General features: G+C 36.6%; 2 protein-coding genes across 2 annotated transcripts in view; one reads left to right on the forward strand and one right to left on the reverse strand.

Annotated features, from left to right (window-relative positions):
- Window positions 1-12,288, reverse strand: part of LOC107284949 (calmodulin-lysine N-methyltransferase-like) — a 16,706-nt gene extending 4,418 nt beyond the window's left edge. Inside the window, exons 1-2 of the mRNA XM_015813080.1 lie at window positions 12,131-12,288; window positions 10,516-10,688 (exon numbers count right to left, since the gene is read on the reverse strand). Of these exons, the coding sequence (XP_015668566.1) occupies window positions 10,516-10,688; window positions 12,131-12,262 (305 nt within the window). The 5' untranslated portion in view covers window positions 12,263-12,288. The remainder of the gene's footprint in view (window positions 1-10,515; window positions 10,689-12,130) is intronic.
- A 657-nt stretch (window positions 12,289-12,945) lies between these two features.
- The window catches only part of PREPL (prolyl endopeptidase like), a 28,018-nt gene continuing 19,766 nt past the window's right edge, over window positions 12,946-21,197 (forward strand). The window contains exons 1-6 of the mRNA XM_015813084.1: window positions 12,946-13,058; window positions 14,365-14,545; window positions 14,641-14,737; window positions 16,030-16,375; window positions 17,850-17,978; window positions 20,535-20,604. Coding sequence (XP_015668570.1) covers window positions 16,166-16,375; window positions 17,850-17,978; window positions 20,535-20,604 — 409 coding nt within the window. The 5' untranslated portion in view covers window positions 12,946-13,058; window positions 14,365-14,545; window positions 14,641-14,737; window positions 16,030-16,165. The remainder of the gene's footprint in view (window positions 13,059-14,364; window positions 14,546-14,640; window positions 14,738-16,029; window positions 16,376-17,849; window positions 17,979-20,534; window positions 20,605-21,197) is intronic.

A 21,197-nucleotide genomic window follows, 5' to 3' on the forward strand; every position in this document is an offset into this window, starting at 1 on the left:
AAACTTCCTGACAGTTAGAACAATTAACCAGTGGAATAACCTGCCTCCAGAAGTGGTGAATGCTCCAACACTGGAAGTTTTTAAGAAGAGACTGGACAGCCGTTTGTCTGAAATGGTGTAGGGTTCCTGCCTGGGCAGGGGGTTGGACTCGATGACCTCCAAGGTCCCTTCCAACTTTATTATTATTATTATTATTATGTCAAAGTCTTTGTGTGTGAGGTAAATGTGACTGTTAATTGTCTCTAATCCAAAGATAAAAGAATTTTAAAATTCTGCTAGAAATTCTGCTTAAAATAAGCCACCAAAAAGAAAATACCTTCACTCTTATTTTATCTGGCCAACAAAATAGAGTGAAGTGAAGAAAATTGAGTTCCATTTTGCTTTCTCTTGTTAGGAGGGAATGTTTTAAGTTCATTTAGAGGAAAAAGTTTATTTGTGCATTTTCTGTATGTGTTGTAAATGGGTTTTATCTGTCTATCATCCTGAAACATGATGTATGTCCGCCCATACGAGCCTCATGAGCTCAAGTTTGCTTGTGTAGGGAAATAATCTTCTTAAGTTACCTTTCTTATCCTATCGCTAATCAGTGAAACTACTATGAAACTAATCCTGGAACATATAAGCATTTTTTAATCTCTAAAATAATGTGGTCTATTTAGAATAAATGTTAAAGGTAGATTCTCCTGCCTCTGGCAAATTGCACACCTTAAAATATTAGGCTTTTAAAATTATTTGGAGCTTTCAGCATTCTCAAGCTGCCCAGCATTTTCAAGCTGCAAGTCCTTAAGTCCTCTCTAACATGTTGCAAATATTCAATTTCAGAAGTGAGACCTTTCATTTGTTGTTCTCTTACCAGAATCCAGCTCTCTTTTGTCCTCATCTGTGGTGTCACCATTTTGTCTGCTTATCTGTTTCTTTAACAACTGCAGTAATGTCGTTTCAAACTCTGCCTGTAAGCTACCCCCTCCCCCCATCTACTTCTCCATTTCTTATCTTCTGTTCTCCATGCCTTTGTCTGATCAGCAAAGCCTCAACTGGGAGAGTCCACCCAGAAAGGGGGGAGGAGATCTTGTTCTCATGTCTTTCAGCCCAGCCCAGATTACTCAGTAACCTTTTGGGAAGCAAAGCACACTGACCCAGAAGCTGCCTCCATTCATTTGAGCAATGGAATTGAGTTTGAATCCAACCATCCACTAAAAAGTCACTATGCAACCAGAGTGGAACAGATCTTCCCAGTGCTATATCACCCAGATGCCCATGAAAGCTGCAGAGAGAGGAAGGAGTCCTGGAACCATTGGTCCTCACATGAAGCCTCAGAAGAAAACTAGGAAAGTCTATGGGGGGCAGAAACTCATTGCCCCATTTGTATTGTAATAAGCCAGTTGAATGTATTTATGGAGAGATGGCATTTGGGAATAGCTGGCATAGCAAGTACTGAACACCTTGGACTTCTGTCTGGTGGGAGGGAAAATTGTCCAGGATGCTTGTACAGCATTGCCTGTTTTGTATTAGTAGCTGCATACGCACACACACACACACACACACCATTGGAATCACACTGAGTCTATCCCCTTCACCTACCTTCAGTAAAGCTCCCCAAGCTGATTCTTGCTCTGTGGCACTGCAAATTCCAAGGGGGAGGGAACCAGGCCCCCTCAGGTGATTTGCAATTCATATGCTCGCACTGAGGAGGTAGCAGGAAAGAGATCTCCAAAACCCAAGCCCTGAATATGTTGCACTGGTGGACAGAGTGAGAGTCCTAGGGCTCACTGTGTGCAATTTAATAGATTGGCTTGCACACTGGCTAACCTCAATTGGACATCACAAACCTGGATGAACTGAACTAAGAGCTAAGGCAGGCTCAGGAAACAACCCTTGAAAATGGGCAGCCAGTGGTTATGTATTGAGGAAAAACATCGCTGTGAAGAATTTTGGAGGAATGTGCAAACCTGACTGGAAGTTAAAAGTGACATCCAACATTTGGAAATAATTAGCACTGAATATTGGACACTAAATTTCTTTTCCATCTAACAGAACTTTTGCCCTGACTTTTAGAACTTTATGGGTTGGAAGCTCCCCTTTTGGGAGCCACTGCAGGGATCTTTTTCTGCTGCCTCTATTAGTGTCTTCCCTTTTTTTTTTTTTTTGCATTAACAGTTTAAAAGTTTGTTTACCAAGTCTCCCTGACCAGATCAATTTTAATCTTGTGCCAGTAAAAGGGTGTCATCCACACCCTTATGGCACAAAAGGGGGGGGATTGTGGGAAGAATCCAGAGAAAGAAATATTTTGGGAAATATTAAAAAGGCAGAATATATTTTCCCAGAGGAATAATGGAGAAGATCTTTAAAAAGGCAGAAACTTTACCACCACAACCACCTCAGCTAGACAACTCAGCAGAAACCAGCTTTTAGAAATGCAGATGTAATAATCCATTCAGGAAGGTTGGAGAGTTCCAGCTAGAAACTGAAGAAATTGGGAAGACAAAGACCCTTAAAATCTACATATCCCACCCAAATTCTAAGGTCAGGAAACATAATAGGATTAACCCACCACCATCAGAATACCAGAAAGACACACTCAGACTCAGGTCAAAGTATATGACACAGGAAATACAAAGCCTCAAACAGGAACAGGAAACAACCTCAAGAGCCCCAGAAGGTATAAAAACCCTTCCCTGCTACATGTGGTCACCTTTTTTTCCAGAGCCATCTTTCTGTCTGGCTCTCCTCTTCAATAAACTACAACCTTCTTTCTAAAGCAGTCTCCATGTTGTTTATTCCCAGCTTGAACTGGACCCTGATGAAGATTTTTCCTTCAACAATTGAAAACATCCTAAGTAAACAAAAAAAACCATTAACGCAAGAACAAAAATCAGGAGTCATCTACAACATGCAGTGTAAAGACTATAACAGCCACAATGTAGGACAGACAGGCAGAAAATTAGCAGAGGGCATCCATCAATAGCAACTATCAGACAGATGAAAACTTTTTAATCTCACAATACATAGATAGATTCAGCCATAGTTTCAATTGGGAAACTATCCTAAACTAACCTAAACCTAAAAATGCTAGCAAATTCCTGAAAGTTTTGCATTCAGACAAATCAGCCAACAATAAACTCATAGAGATAAACCACATTTAAATGTCATTCAAAAGAGACAATTAAAAAAGCTAAGAAGGAAATAAAAAGACCAGAATTGTTCCTCACCAGCAAACAATATCCAGATAATCAGGGATTCACATTAATCAATCAATCTAGCAGAAAACAATATCCTAATCAAGCAGAACACAAACAACTCTGATGCTCAACCTTGAGCTACATATATTCTCTTCTGGATTTTCTCCATATTGATCTGTCCCTAAACTGGTCTTTCAAGTGTTCCATTAGTTTATCCATCACCACTATAAGTGAAACATCTGCTGCTGGTCATCCTCTTCTCTTTCCTTCCACCTTTCTCTCAGAGACATAGGTCTTCACATAATATTTCTTATTATTTGTGCCCTAGTAAGAAAACTAGGTTGATTTTTATCTATGTGGTTTTTTGATATAAATAAAAAGTGGTTTACCATGGCCACTATTAATTGATGCCTTTTCCATTGCCACTGTGACCTTTTGCTCCAGCATCTTCCTATATTGCTGTTTCCCAATATAAATGCCTGGTTTCTTTAACTGGCAGTTGGGATGATCTTCATGCTTTGGATGATCTTGCTGAGAATATATTCTCTAGATATATATGCCTAATATGTTTCACTAATCCCTTCCAGAATACCCAACAACAACAACACCACAATGAGGCATCACAGTAGGACTTGGGATAGGAAACCAATAATAGATGCTGCTTTAAAAAGATTTCAAATAATTAAATTGTTTAAATTCTTTCTGCAATCATATTAAGTTCCACGGTTGTCTTCCTTCCCCATCGCCACTATCATCCTACACAGTCCTTGTTTTGACTGTGCTTTGAGTATCAGTTTTCCTGAAGTGTAAAGTACACATTTAATTATGCATAGTTTTCATGCATAAAACTGGTTCAGTAACATGCAATTCAAGGTGCTGATTATGTTTTTTTAAAGTCATAAATGGCTGGAAACTATAGTACTTAAAAGACTGCATGCTCCCACATGAATCAGTTCAGACCAGAAGAGTTTTTCTACTTTCTATGAGGCCAGGCTAGTATCCACAGTGAAGTTTCAGAGAATTCCTCTATAGTTCGTCCAGAAACAATTTTCTCAGCTTCAACATATAAGGTGAAAAACTTGATATTTTTCTTTGGCTTTCATTGCCTTTACATAGTAATTCTAGTACTGCTCCTTCCACTGATTGATATTTTGGATTTTATATTGAAGTTATTGTCTCTCTTACTGTTTCCTTTCCTGTACAGGTAGTCCTCACTTAAAGACTGCTCTGTTTAGCAATTGTTTAAGGTTATGATCACGTTGAAAAAGTAACTTTATGACTGGTCCCTGCACTTTCAACCATTGCTGCATCCGTGCAGTCACCTGATTAAAATTCAGGTACTTCGCAACTGGCAGACATTTAAACAGTTGCAGCATCTCAAGGTCACATGATCACCATTTCTGCACTTCAGACTTCCACTAAGTAGAATCAATAGAAAACTGGACGTAAAATGGCAAGTTGTGGTTTCATTTAAAGACTATGCAGCAGAGGTGAGTTTGTAAATCTATTGTAGTCACATGATGTCTTGCTTAACAGCCATTTTGCTTAGAGATAGAGTTGCCAGCCCTGTTTGGAATTGTTAAGCAAGGACTACCTATTGCATCATGCCTTAAACACTGGAAAGTGGTAGTACTGTATACCATCTCCTATTTATTCATTATTAAACAATTCATAATTGTGTAATTATGAACAATTAAAACTTTGTATAAAAAGAACATTGTATTAATAGACAGTACAAAGTATACTGTATTTTCTGTAGACAGTTTTCATATAATCAAAAATACACAACATGATACTAGAATAGACTTTTACCAAAAACTAGGAACACAGGGAAACAAAACTGTCCAAAAGAGATTTGCTTCCAGTCCTTTGAGCAAAGTAGAAGGAAAAAGAGGTACAAGACATTTGAAAAATTATTGTTACAAACAGTACTCACATTGGATAAATAGCAATCACTGGATTTCTTTCATATGGGCTTCACAATCTTGTCGCAATAAATATACTTATCTGACCCTCTGCATTCTGAAAAATGCATTCTTGCCTTGTTAGTGTGAGTAAAGTGACACATAAAAGATTTCTCTGCTTTTGGATATCTATCAACTTTTTGCCAAGAAAAATCACATCCCGTTTTAAATTATTTATGTAACTTGTTTAAAAGTGGTATATGAATCAGTTACAAAAGTGCATGAAATGGAAAATGTGTTTTGTTTCAAATCTGAAACAATGATATGTATTGCAAAAGTTCTGCTGAGCCAGTCCAGATGGGCCATGATTTAGCTGAAACAAAACTGGATTGTTGTTTCAACCAAAACAAAATCCCCAAATGGTGTTTATGGAGTGAGAAGGCAAAGCTGCTACGCATTTCCCCTCCTTCCCAAGCAGTTCTAAGCATGCCACATCCATAAACCATCTTATTATACCTTTCCTCCCTTTTCTGCTTTGCCAATGTGGCAAATCCCAGTGGCCCACCCACTTCCTGATATTTCCAGGGCCATTCTTTCCCCCCCCCTCTTCTGTGTTCCCTCAGTTGTCATTGATACGCTTAGCTTTTTGCTGTTCTTATCTCACAATTCAAATATTTCAAACTCTAATAATTATATTAGTCTAATAATTAAATCCAGGTTAGTTCTGTATATTGACTGAATAATCAAATTTGGACATAAGCCACATGAAACCAGTTTGGTTAGCGCATGGAACAGTTTTTAACTGAACTGTTGACACAGCACTATAAGCAGCTTGTGTTTTAAATAGGTCAGTTTGCATTTATGAAAACCTAGCATGGATTTCATCAAATTCATTCTATGAAGTCCAGTCAGACTTAACTCTAAGAAATAAGCCTGAACTCCCTAGCCATTCATTTTATTTTTATCCCACCTTTATCACTTTTTGCAAATAATTCAAAGTGGCAAACATATCCAACATACTTTCCTCCTCCTATCTTCCCCATAACTCTTGAGCTGAATTGGGCTGAGAGAGAATGACTGGTCCAAGCTGGCTTTCATGGCTAAGGCAGGACTAGAATTCACACTCTCCCACTTTCTAACCTAGTGACTTAACCACTAGATCAAACTGGTTTAGTCATTAAGTCACTAGATTAGTAACTGGTCTAGTCCTCTATTCAGAAACTTGCTTACACCAGAAAGTCACAAATCATATAACCTCACACATATGGATCCTGTTCTTTTTGAGTACAATAGAGAAGTAGCCTTAAACACCAAGAAAATCTCTTCCCAAAGGCATATTTCAAAATCCATTTATTTGGCCAACACTGTGGTAAGAAGTGACTGCTGCAGGGTGATGAGCAAGGTAAGCACAAGGTCAAACAAAATGTAAATGTTGCATGCCATAGAATCAAAGATTAGGTTCTTCAGTCCCAATGAATATTTGCATTGATAAACTGAACCAGTCAGTTTCTAGGACTATTAGTAAATTTAATGAGGATGCTAAATAAAATTGTAGAGACTGCTAATGATTGTTGATAGTGAATAGGAGAGGATCAGTGCACTTAGACACGGATAAGAACAACCATGAATAGTTTCAACAAACTGAAGTATCAACAGGTTCCCGGGGTGGGGGGACAACCTATTTATAACTGATTAAGTTTTCAGTGGTGCAAGTTCTATTTCTGTTTTGGTCTATAATGTAACAGGAATGACTAAATGACATCACATCAAACGTTAGCGATCCACTTAATGTCTAAATGCCTCATTTCGGACCCTGTGGGATCATCTTCTTAAGGAAATTAGCAGCAAGGACAAAAGGTAATGGAACTTTATTTTAAAATTCCATAATTGGGAGAAGCACACCACAGGCATATTTTTCTTGTCTTGTTATACTCTTGTCCCCTTTATAGCATTTTATTCAAGTTTAAATATATATATTCTTTGCATATAGGTAAGCCTTAAAGACAATAGGACAGTGCAAACAAAGGAGGAAATTATACAAACAATGCCAGAGAGTACATCTTGGTAGGCTTTAGTGGTCACAAGACTGAGCTATTAAGAGCAATTAAGGACAGTACTAGACAAAACTATTCACAATACTTATTGAATTACAAGGACTTAACAAACCTTAAAAGTGTAAACAGGAAGAGATTCAAACAATGCATGCTTATAGGCAGGTGAAGGTCAATCTTAACCTAGCTCTGAGAAACTTAACCTCTTAAGAATCTCTTCAGAGGTGGAGAAAAGATGCAGCAATGCTGACAACCCATTAGAATTACAATGGAAAATCAAGAGGGGAAATTCAAGGATAGAATAACAAGGAAAAAAATATGAGATTAGCTTGTTTTGTTTTTTTCTAAACCCTAAGATACCTATTAGCAAAGCTAGCACATAAGTAGCACAGCAATGAAAAAAGAAGTAAAACAGGAAAATGAAAAAAGCTTCTTAAAGCTGCAGTATCAAGAAAAAATTATAACGATGTAAAAAGGCACAGTAATTGTGAAAACCTGTGAAAACTTTGTGAAAATATATAGTTTCTATAGCCTCATTTTTTGATAGTTTAGACTTGGAACATTTCAAGCCTTACTTAAATTTACCCATTTAGTTGGTGTTCTGGAAGGAGATGTTTTTAGCTGTGCATCTTTTATAAAATGGCCATATTCACTATAATATGAATGTAGACATTGCATACATCACAATTTTTCTTGGAAAAAAGTAGAGCTCTGCTAATGCCTATGAATATGAGTTCAATTTTTGAAGTATAGGGGAAGAAGCTTTTGCTGTTTAAATACATTTAAGAAGGAATAAACAGACAGGAAATACAGTACATGTTAATGTGTGGTTTTTTATTTAAAATTTAAAGTTTATTTAAAATTATTTAAAACTAGCTGTATCCAGCCACGCGTTGCTATGGCTCAGTCTGGTAAAAGCGTGTGTTGCTTTTACGTCCAACAGATGGCGCTGTTTTTCAAAAAAAGCATGTTCTTACCTGTCACAGGTGTGACATCTATATAATATAGGTATATAAAAACACGCGTGTATTCGAATGCAACGTTGTGTCAAAATTTCAAAGCAATCGGTGAAGAACTTTCAGAGATTTAAGATTTTGAACAAACGAACATTTACATTTTTATTTATAAGATTTTGTCTTGCTTCATTTTACTTGTTTGTGTTTGCTCAGTCCTGGCTGAGGAAGATGTAGGAACTACCTGCTACAGTAAAATCTTCCCCACTTGCTACATTAGTTGATTCAGTGTCTGAATTAACTAGTTCCTCTCAGTTACAACTTTTTTGTGACACTAGAAAAACGGTGCTTGGCCTATGGTCAGCAGAATTCCAAGAGTTTAGCTACTGTTTAAATCCTGGTGTTGTAACACAAGGCTTCCTCCTATAGCCTTGGGAGTAGAAATAGCCAAACGTGTTGCCGTACTTCACTACAGGCAAAGTCTGATTCATGACTCTTCAATACATTCACCATAATAAATAAAAGTTTTATTGGTATTAGAAGAAGCCACATTTGTGAAGAAAATCAACTAGTTTATAACACAGGAATCTGGTTGTATATGTCAAGCCCAGGGTTTAAATCTCAGGTCTCTTTCTCCTACTTTCATTGTTAACAGACATTATGCAAGAGAAGAATGTAAAATATATAATATTTAAAATATCAAAAAGAAATGTACCCCACTGAAGCTAATGCTGTATGAGCCTGTAAAAATTCTGTAAGAGTTCCAAATCCATGTGATCAGAAAAGCTTTGTTTACAGATAGAATCCCACTTTAAAAAAAAACACATTGGTAGAGTAAGTCCTCACTGTAATTACAGAAGCAAAACTAGGAGCAAATTTACAGTAAAAATTGGTAATGCCAAAAGACTACATAGCCCTGAAAGTGCTAGGGGGAAGGGGACTGCCTTAATTACTATCTGAATTCTTTTTGACAAAATACAGTATAGTAATAACCTAAATGATTCAATACAGGCAGATGAAAAATACATTTCTTGAACTCTCTGTAGAGGTTAAAGATTGAAGATATCACCCAAACGTGATCAGTACAGAGAGGAGGATCCTTAAAGTGAAGAGGCACATTGTCCCAGTGCCAGGCATGACAATATATTTCCATTCTGGGCCTGGACAACAAAAAATTAGCTACCGGTTCTGGCGATCTGGTGCGAACTGGCTGAATCCCACCACTGGTTCTGTACTAACCTGAGAACTGCTGTTTCCTGTTTAGCTAGCTTCTGAACTTATAGTGAAGGAGAAAAATTCAATGGCATTGGAGCACAAATTGTTTTATTACTAAGTCTGGTATTGGAAACCAGGAAGCAAAGACATAAAGAGGAGTGGGGTTACAAGCCCTCTATATAGACTTATACAAATAATTACTTTAATTTGATTAGTTGCATTACAATTACAATTAATTAATATCAGTGCAAAGTCTCATTATGAATCAATATGATTGATGAGATTAACTTTACTGATTTGGTAAATCTATACGCACATGAAATAAACAGAAAGGAGTGATTAAGTGAAATAATATTTCCAGAATATAATACAGTTTTTTCATTTAAACAAAGGGCTTTATAATTGTAATTAAATTACAATTTAATTTCATCCAAACCTTTATCAAAAAATAACCTTGCTTTCCAGTACTAACATTAATTGTAAATTAAATGTTAATTATAGGCCTATAGTTTCCTGGTGTTGTCCCTTTCACTAGGTCTTTTGCCAGTAATTAATCAATCGCTGATGTCTCCTTCATGCAATACTTCATTAAACTGTTCAGCTATAACTGGATGTAAGCTAGTCAGGTATTTGAGCCAAAAGCCATGCAATTTTTAAATCTTCACTCAATTTTCAATTATTTCTGCTGTTATTGTTAATTCTTCCATTTGATTTTTACCAAATTTCATCTTCAAATTCTTTTATCTGTCCGGCATTTTTATACTTTTTTTGAGTTTCTCATATATCTTTCCAAAACTGTATTGTTTCCTTTTTGTTTAGTTTTCCATTTTCAGATACAGTAGTCAGATACAGTAAGTTACCTTATTGTCAGGTACAATCACATGTGAAAGTTTATTGATTTATTGCTAAAAGCCTAGGCACAGGAATCTTCTCAGCTAATGGACAGCACTTGGTTAGAGTTAGATAAGAGTAAAGAGCAATCAAGCGGGTTGGATTTAGTTCATAGGGCAACAGATAATTTACTCTAGAAATAGACAGTGTATATGAAATTAAACAAAGTCCAATTCAACTTAAAACTTTAACTGATGATAGAGTTTTGAATCCAGCCTTGGCTGAAATAATTCAATTTTGTCATTAAGAATAAAAACTTTAAAAAGGAAAATAAACAACATGCAGACACAGAAAATATTTGCAGAACTGGAATAATATTTACCTTAATGATATAATATAGTCAGGATAATAGATACTTTTGTACTGAACCCAAGACCTTGAGTCATCTTCTGTCATGTTACTGTCCTCAGTTATTGAGAAGAGACCAAAGGAAGCAAATCGTCTTATTGATATTTGCTGAAGGCCGGCATTCTCCAAGGGCTTTTGCTTCAAAACCTTTAATGAAAAACATCATGTCACAAACTAAGGAAGCTGCAACAAGATAACCATTGTCCATGTTTTAATAAACTTGAAAACATACTGTAAAAATTCAGTTAACATTAGTTTGAAAATGTGTTGAGAGAATAATTGGATTTTCCAGAATCTGTATCATTTGACATTTCTTTTGAGGAGCAATGTGATGCTTGTTTTGTTAGACGATGTCTTTCATGATCTGTGAAACATACAGTATATAACAGAATAAAAGAGTTAGAAGGGACCTTAGGGTCTTCTAGTCCAACCCCCTGCTCAAGCAGGAAACTGTATATCATTTCAGACAAACAGTTGTCCAATCTTTTCTAGAACTATTTATAACTTATATTTCATACAACATTCTATGAGTGCTGCTCCATATATTATAGCATGCCTTGCAATAGAGAGCAACATCTGGTAAGAAGGAAGAAAAGCCTAGAAGGTGCTAGCCTAGAAACCAAAAGACCATGTGTTCTACTCCCATCTTAGGTATGAAAACCATCTGTGTGACTTTGGCTAGTCATTTTCTCTTAGCCCAACCCACCATACTGAATTGTTGTTAGATATATTTGCCCCCTTGAGATACTTACAAAAGGAATAAAAACAGGCTGTCACAAAGACAGATGTTTAGACTGGATTTGGTATTTTTATCCATCTATCAAGTCTTTCCCTAGGACCTAAAATAGACAGATGTTACAGGTATTGTCACAGGATGTAAGCTGTTCCTAGTAAAGTTGCCTTTTGCAATTGACTGATGGTGATTTTGTCAATGCCGATGGTATTCAAGCGGTACTCCACGGTTTGGAAATGCACCCAAGGTGCCTATTATTATTGGTATTACCTTTGCTTTCTTTTGCCAGTCATTCTATCATCATCATCATCATCATCATCATCATCATCATCATCATCATCATCATTATTATTATTATTATTATTATTATTATTATTATTATTATTATTTCAAACTGCCAAGTTAAGCCTTTGCATTCTAGAAAGCAAGTAGGGTGTGATAGCAAGTTTCAGAGCAGGAAATCCCCTGACACAGAATCGCCATTCAGTCCTGAAGCTTTGTTGGTCCAGTTCATCTGTCAGTTAGATCCATTTTCCTCGGGGCTTATCAAATATAAAAAGAATAAGGCAGACAATAGCAGGGTCTCCCTGAAAGGATGTGAGAACTGTATGGGGAAAATAACAGCAAGAGAATAACGTCGGTTCAATTCCTTTGCCCTGAAGGCCAGTTATTAGCTTGCAAGCCGTTGGGGGCGTCATTCGAGATCAGCTTTGCCGCCTCGTCAGTCAAACAGAGGCAGCAATAACTTATTCAAACGAAGCGAAATCATTGCCCGTCTGCATGCTAGAGAAATGGCAGGTGATGCAACGGGGTTCCCGGGGGCAAACAAGCGGCTCTGGCCGTTGACTTTTCGTACCTGTCTGAGAAGCGTCCAGCGGGCTTTGGCGGCTGCCTGCTTGCTCTTTTTCCCGGCGTCTCCCTCTTCGTTTTCCGCCTGAGCCCTGTCAGCTGGAATAGGAGAAGAGCTCGGGAAGGGTTCTGTAGCCATGCTAATGCCAGTTCTCCCTTCTTCTTCTTCTGCTCTAAACTCAAACTTAAACGAGCGCGCCAAAAAATAAATCGTAAGAGATGAAGGGGTGGGAGAGTCCAGAAAGAATAACTCTAAACTTACTCAGGGACCGGCCGCCTTCCTAGAAAGTAGCGACCGAGCACAAGGAACAGTCGTCAGGGATGGGAAGCTTTTGCCCGAACCTTATACAGCAAGAGTTGCTAAAACCTCCCATTTAGCAACTAGGAGCATGAGAAGAGGACGGAATCATCTTTGATGCGGGCAAGGAAGGATGCTTGACAGCACGGCTACGTGAAAGAATGCAGTTAGTAAAGGATTATTTCTTGCTGCAGAGCTAATCTCATCTCTTTTATTGCCATGGTAGGGGAAAGTATTGCCCGATTTTTAACAGAACTATTTTTTTTAACAGAACGTTAAAAAAACAAACAAACACACAATTCAGACCATGATCGCGAATCAGGAGCGGCGTTGCAGTGCCCCAGACCAAAATGGAGATTTTGTATTTTATTTGCGGGCACAGGAAATCGCCATGTTGATAAAGGGCAAAGCGAAGACTCCGAAAAACCGCTGCCTTCTGCCATCTTGGTTGTGGGCAAGCATTGCGTTTCTAGCATATCGGGGTAGACGCAGTGAAGGTTTCAGTCGCTGGTTTAATAGGTCATCGTCGTTCGCCTTTTCTATTGCTGCTTGTCTATGATCGAAGTTGCTGTCGCGTTCCCTGAGATTCATGTTTCATTCTGGGTTGTTAAGTTTCTCCTTACAGAGTGATTAAAAGGTAAAAAGATGGTCGTAATATTCCTATTGATTTAATTAATATATTCCAGTGAGTAGAGAGAACTGCTGCTTTGCTTTAAAACAGTTTGAAACGAGAAATCAAGCCAAAAGGCTGGCTACGAATTAAAATGTTCTGATAAAGTACAAAATGATAATTTCAGTTGTAAGGGCAAAAAAGTTGAGACTAAGTATGCAGTTCTAAAGTGCTGTACTGCACAATGAGCTGCTTATAGTAAGACAAGTGTATTAGAGTCCACTAAATTCCTCGAGGCTTAACTTTGAGTAAGCATACAATACTAGGTTGTTAGCTGGGTTATATCCTGCTATCTTATGAAATGCCTTTTTTCCTTGAGGCTCTTGCTAAATCCTCAAATCCAATATATTATTGATTTTATAGAATGGAAAGGCATTTTTTGCAATTTGTTGGATCAGTATTTATTTATTTGTACACACATGTACCAAATTTGTACACGCATGTACCCCCCTCGCAACCAGTTTTGTGCAGTGGTTAACGAGTTTGCCTAGAAACTAGGAGATGGTGAGTTCTAGTCCTGCCTTAAAGGCTGGCTGTGTGATTTTGGGCCAATCATTCTCTCATAGCCCAACTGGTGCAGAATGCGGTTGTGCAGGCAATTCTTGGGGTCCCTAGGGTGGCACATATTACACTGCTGTTCTGAGAGCTGCACTGGCAGCTGGTTTGTTTCTGAATTGCAATTCAGGATGTTGGTTATCACTTTTAAACTCCTTCATGGAATGGGCCAGGCTATTTGAGCAACCCTCACACTCAATGGATTGGCCCGCCTCACTCATGCCAGTAGACAGGGCATGCTACGTACCCCATCAGTCAAGGAATTTCGGCTGGTGGCATCCAGGAGAGGAGCCTTTTCTGCTGTGGCTATTGCCCTTTGCAATATTATGTCCCCCTGAGATCTGCACCCACCCTTCTGAATTTCCATAAAAGCCAGTTGGCCTGTGGCCCCAATGGGGGTGCATCATGCTGGAGATGGCTGATGGATTAAGACAAGACCCCACATCTTCCCCATTTGCATTCTACTCCCTTCCTCCCCATCTTTTTAATTGTAAATTATTGCTATTATTATGAGTATTTATTGCTTGCATGTTGTATTGGCTTTTAATAAGCTGTCCAGAATTACTTCTGGATGAGATGGGTAGCAAATAAGTCAAATAAATTAAAAAATAAAATAATACAGATATATAGATACACACATACACACACACACACACGAATCTTTACATTGATTCACTCTGATTGACTTTGTGTATTTATCTACATATCCTTTTCACAGCTGAAGATGTTCCAGTAACATTGGTTGAGAACATTAATGCATAACATTACATTAAAGTATGACATCCTCAGCCCATCCCCAGCCTAATGCAGAAGCAGTTTCTACCCAACAGTCCATGCTCTATTTCAGAAGTAAATTGTTGTCACAAGTGTGCTGAGTGGTTAGTGTGCTACAAATCAAGGTAAGTCTTGAAGTGAGGTCCTACACTGCTACTATTGGCCACCTGGTGGCTACTGCAAACATATCCCTGTGTGATCAATGCTTGTTAAATTTCAGGGGCATTCACATTTTAGCAATGGGAGAATCATAGAGAAAGTGGATGTCTTAGACCTCTTCTCACACCTTGGCCCATCTTTTGATTGGATGAAGACAGGTATTTCCTATTATTATTATTATTATTATTATTATTATTATTATTATTATTATTATTGTTGTTGTTGTTGTTGTTGTTGTTGTTGTTGTTGTTGTTGTTTACTTTCCTATCAGCTTTGCAAGTAACAAGAAGCAGATCTAGAAGTACTACCTCCCGTCTCTCACTTTTACTCTCCTGAAAAAAGGGGTGTTCCTTCTAAGGTGTTTTCACCACCCCTCCTCTTTTGGATTCAAATCACATTTATGAGATTGTTGTCATGGTTGTGGCTCTTCCTCCTGTCTTCCAAGATCATTCCCACAAACATTATACTTCTAGAGCAGGGGTCTTCAAACTTGGCCCTTTTATGACTGGCTGAGGAATTCTGGGAGTTGAAGTCCACAATTCATAAAAGGGCCAAGTTTGAAAATCCCTGCCTTAGGAGTACCATGATTGCCATTTAGTTTTAACCGGACCATAGCCAAAAGTGGTTCCTGTTCTAGTACAGAGAAGGTTCTAAACAGTCAGGGATAGATAGCAAGAGTATGTAAAACTGAACTGCAGACTTCAATTAGATAAACAAGAAACAAGAATCAAAAGCTGGAAATGTTGTGGACATTTTAATAATCAGATTAAAGATAGACAAATGAGTATCTGAGTTGTGAGTATTGTAGAACAAATATAACAATTATATAAAGTTAAATAGTTGATATGAAGAATCAATCTAGCCATTGATGACCTGCAACATTCCTTTTCACTGGTACCATTGTGACATTACAGTATTGGAAACATTGGGCCAGTTAATTCCTTGAACCTGTGAGGTTCCTTGGTTGTTCAGCAAATAAGGCTCTTGGCATTTCTTGGTACAAGTCTTCTGCCACCCTTAAGGAGATTCAATAAAATTATATTGGGATTTTTGATTGTGAAATAGTGACCTATCTTTTGACAAATGGAAATGAGGAGCCAATATGATGTAGTGGTTAGAAACTAGAAATCTGGAGTCTGAGTTTAGTCCCACCTTAAGCTCAAAGCTATCTGTGTGACCTTGAGCCGATCATTATCTCAGCCCTAGAAAGGATGCAATGGCAAACCACTCCAAACTTTTGCCAAGAAAACTGTAGGGACTTGTCCAGGCAGTCACCAGGAATAAACAGTGATTTGAAGGTATAGCAACATCTTTTGACAATATTAAGTATTCTTAAAATGTTATTTTTTTATGTGAGTACTGTTTTTAGAAACCAGTAAGGCTAAAAAGTCTCAGTTTTGTTTATAATTTCTCTTCCGTTAAATTTTATAATTTCTTTTTTCTCTTCCAGGTCTGAACCAATAGAATTGAAGTCTATACATTTAAAAGTGAAACATCTACTGGCTGTGGCTAGTTTACTTGGATTTGCTATTACTTTGGATTCTAAATAAGAATGAAGAATCAAGCAAGATGAATATTTTGTCATCATGTATTCAGGCATTAAATATTTTCCTTCTTTTTTGGAAGGCAGTATTGGTCACCTCATGAACTACTTTAAATATTCCTCCACTTCATCTGTAAGATTTTATAGTCAAACAAAGCAACAAGTATTTTTCTTTACAACATGTTTTAGAAATGTATGCATTGTTCCTTATTCCCAGGGAAGCATTCAGTCATGGAGGTTTTTTTCCTGCAAGGTGAGTTATTTGAATAAATCATTCAGCCCAATAAATATCTTGGCCCTTGCACAATAAAAAACTGCCTTTTCCCTTGTGTTAGCGACTCACTAAAGTTATTAAGGCAGAAAGTACATTTTCAGATATGCTTATAAGGGCATGATACTTTGGGGGCTTCTGTTCTGGATTCAGTTGTAATTGGACAATGAGATGGACAACACAAAAATTTGACAAATATTTAAAAATTGGGTTCTGCTATTCCAGCTCTGTTTAAAAAACTTTATTCACTGGAAATTCAATGACAGACTACAGTTCAATAGAATAAAGATATTTTTCATTTCTGCCAAAGACAATTTCTAAATTCTGTAGTCAGAAATTTAATTCAAATAGCAGCATTTTGTGTTATAGAATGAAAATGTTGAAGTAAGAACTGGGGGAATATCAAAAGGGATTTCTATAAAGTTTCCATCTTCTATGGAGTTTATAGAAATAAAAAGCATGGAACTAAGTGAGACTAATCCAATTTAAATGTTATATTAGATCAGAAAGAGACTGATAATGGGAACTAGGAGAATGAATGTGTGTTGGATATATTCGCCACCTTAAATTATTTGTAACAATAACAACAGTGGGATACAGACAAATAAATAAAATACAGTAGCATTGCTATTACTAAACAATTGCTTAAGATCTTTTCAGCTATACAGTAGTTTATATAATTTTTTGCCATAATTTCTTTACATTTTTAATTTACAATTTATTATGTTGTCTAATGTGGATAGATTAAGTCTTACCATTTGGCAGTGTATCAGAAGAATAGAAGAATAGATAAACCTCTTTGCAGATTATAACATGCATTACTATTGTAGCATGTGGAAATGATGTTATCATACACATTAAGTTTATTTTAAAATACTTCAACCCAATTGATTGGTCTTTAAATTTGTATACAAGTATTAAAATATTATAAATTGTCCATAGATCAAAGTTTCCATATCATTTTTAATGGACAGAGTTCCTTGCCATGAGGAAACAAATTGAGTACTGTTCATATTTAGGTCTCATATTGTGAGACTATCTGTGTGGAAAAATAGAGAAAGTCTTTAATTTTAGCAACAAATTAAACATTTGCTAATGTTTGCTAATTGCTAATACAATTCGTATTCACATTCTTACATTATCAATAGCAGTCAGTGGTAGCTCTGGACAGCATTGAGATCATAGGAAGAGAATGATTAATTCTTTCAGAATTAGGAAGAGGGAGAACACCTCTCCAAATCTGCTATTTGCAATTCAAAGGAAATTGTCATATTACTGATAAAGAAGACTCAATCAATTTAAAAAAATATTCTTATAGTTTTCCAACCTATTTGGTTATTAACTAAATTTTCTGGAACAGGATATACAAAATTATTAAGTTGGTATATAATTTCAGATTGCATACTGTAAAATAAATCCTGCTTATTAACATTTAGCATTTCATATCTTTTACTAGGATCTTCTGAAATCGGAGCAAAAGAACTGGAGAGTTTGTTCAGCAAACTACACAGATTTGAGAGAGAGAATTAAACAAAAATTAGAAAAACACTATGACAGTCATTCATTAGAATTAAATAGCCTGATGGTAAGTATTATAAAAGTTGCTAATTTGTTTATGTTACTGATTCAAATAATATTTTGAAAATAATTTAAAGAGATGTCCCTATGATAATGCTTGTCTTGTTAGTGTCTGCGTTTACCTAGCTTCTTTAAACCTTCAAAGTTATTTATGTGCATTACATCCATATTATCCTTACCAAAAATCTATAACATATTATTATTATCCCAATTCTACACATTGAGAAACTGAAGGAGAATAATTTGCATTGGTCTATTTACCGAGTGCATTGGAAAAATGAAATTGAGATTTAATACATTTCCTCAAACCAGGATTTAAAACCAATGTGACAAAGATATTTTTCATCAAAAATATCATGAATATTCCAGAGTTTGAATATCCGTTTATATTTATTGAAGTTTAATGGCTTGCATTTCACTAGGAGATAATTTTTTTTTGCCTGTTTGGTTTTTAAGACATTTCATGATTATACTGTACATTTGTATTCCATTTGTTTCTGCCAAGTTCTGAATATATGAAGAGCAAATGTGATACTTATTGATTGACTCTGAGCCAGTTTTGTGCTCTCAACACAGTCATTTTATATGATTATTCTTGTACAGAAAAATGGGAGGAGTGACCTAGAGCTTCTGAATGAACAAGTTATAAATCTAATAAATAACATGGAAGCTTGCATTATATTTATATCTGAAGGAATCTCAGAGTTAATTATACCAAGAATATAGAAATATTTGTAAACAATTTGGATGATCTTGGAATATTAACCAGAGTCAGATGTACCCATATCTTGAAACACTGGGTTTGTTGCATAACAGATAAGTAAAAACAAACTCCAGAAGAAGGCAGTGGCAAACAGCTTTCATATTTTTGCCAAGGAAGTCACATAGCTGTGTCCATGATATTGTTAGGAATCAAGCTTAGCTTAATCAAAATAGTATATATTCACGGTCCTGGACTTTATCTCACTCTCTAATAACTGAGAAGTGTTTAAGCATAAGTTAGTATTAGTAGCAGCTATATATATATATTAGTTCCTACAGTAAAATAAATGTTTTAGATGGGATGGATAAGAGAAGCAAATGAAATACATTTGATAGCTGGATACAAATCAAACAAATAATGGTCGTGGTATATATGTTTCAATGGATACAAAGTGAAGTGATGCCTGTGTACATCCATGTATGCCTTAAGTCAGGGCGCCTAGGATAATAGACAATAGAGTGGGTTTGAGTAACACTCTGCAACTCTAGTTAATCCTTGCTTACCAACCACTCATTCAGTGGTCACTTGAAATTACAGTAGCCTGCAGTCTTCAAAGTTGTGACCATTGCAGTATCCCAGTGATCATATGACTAGATCAACCATTGCACATTTATGACAGTCACAGTGTCCTACAGTGATGTGATCACCATTTGCGAACTATCAACCAGCTTCCAACAAGCAAGTCAATGGAAGTTGCCACTTGCGTTCATGTGATGTTACCCTTAACAACCGCAGGCATGTGATATGATGGCACCATCACATAACATTTAACTTTAGGATCATATCACTTAGTAATGGAATTTCCTGTGCCAATTGCAATCAGTTGGGGACTACCTGTATTACCATAAAGATTATTACTGAATTGAGAGAGATGAAAAGGCTATTGACTGAAATGTGATGATAGTGGAATAAAAATCAAGTGTTCAGAATGGTATAAACCAGTATTTCCCAACTTTGGCCTCTTTGAGATGGGTAGACTTCAACTTCCAGAATGCTGATGGGGGAATTCTAGGAGTTAAGGCCCACCCATCTCAAAATGGTCAAGATTGAGAATCAGTGGTATAAACAAAGACTTTCTTTGAGTTACTAGATCTTTACAGCAGCTTTCTTCAAATCATATGAGGAAAGGTTAAGGGAACTATGTGTATGTAGCCTAACAAAGAGAGGATTTAGGGGTGACATGATAGCTGTCTTGTGGTACATGAGGGGCTGCCACAGAGAGGTAGGGGTCAATTTATTTTCCAAAACTCCTGAGGTCAGGATAAGAAGCAATGAGTGGAAGCTTATTAAAGAGGCATCCAACCTGGAACTAAGGAGAAACTTAGTGACAGTGAGAACAATTAATCAGTGGAACAGCTTTCCCCCCCACACACACAACACCCCAGAATTGTGGGTGTGCCATCGCTGGAAGTTTTCAAGAAAGTATTGCACAACCAATTGTCAGGGGTGATATAAGATCTGCCATGGGCAGGTGGTTGGACTAGAAGACCTCCAAGGTCCCTTCCAGCCCTATGATTCTATGATTCTAATACTACATCTCCCAGAATACTCACCTGGCAGTAACTGAGGATACTGAGACTTGTAGTCCTAGTACATCTAGAAGACAGCTTAGAGAGAAGTGCTAAATTTTATAGTTTTTATGTTACATGAGGAATATGAAGGAACATATTTTTCTTCTAATTCCATGGATCTCAAAAAAGCTCAGTTTATTGTGCAGGAATTTGACAAAATGTAATTACAGATAATGACATAATTCTACATTCTTTGTAATGGACCCATCTTTATGTTAATGTTAAACAGATAAAGTTTGGAGACTATATTTACTTTGAAGAAAATGGCTGCATATTTCGTTCAAAGCTAGGAGAAGTAGGTACGATTATTATATTACTAAATTTAATTTTTTTTAATCTCTGCTTATGTAACTTTAATAAATTAAAAGAAACTTTCAGTGAGGTCTTATTAAAACAGTGTATTACATTAGGCAAGAAAAAGTATATGTTATTCTTAACAAAATTGGTTAGAATCACAACCAGTCAGAGAGAAGCTTGAGCAGGAGGCCACGTATCTTAGGTCTTATACTACAAAATGTAAGAACCTGCATTTGGGCGTTAGTTATTTTTATTTTAAAATTATGTTTCATTCAGAATTTATGTAAGTAACTTGAGCCTTTGTGAATCTCAGAGAGGGCAGTTGGACACTTAAACCAATTCCATTAACTCCAGGAATCAAACTCCATTTGCAAGGGAATGTTTTTAAGGGGTAAATTTCACTCAAAGAAGTTTTTTAAAAGTAAACATAAATGTCCATGCAATTCTGTCTTTTAAGTTTGTAATTTTATTTAGCAATAAACTATAGGAGATCCCTTTAAAACATTATAGAACAATATTTTGCAACTTTAAGATGTGTGCACTTCAACTCCCAGAATTCCTTAGCCAGCCAGTCATACAAGCATATACCATATAT

The sequence above is a fragment of the Protobothrops mucrosquamatus genome, unplaced genomic scaffold, assembly GCF_001527695.2.
Source record: "Protobothrops mucrosquamatus isolate PMUCROS unplaced genomic scaffold, P.Mucros_1.0 scaffold134, whole genome shotgun sequence".
NCBI lineage: Eukaryota > Metazoa > Chordata > Lepidosauria > Squamata > Viperidae > Protobothrops > Protobothrops mucrosquamatus.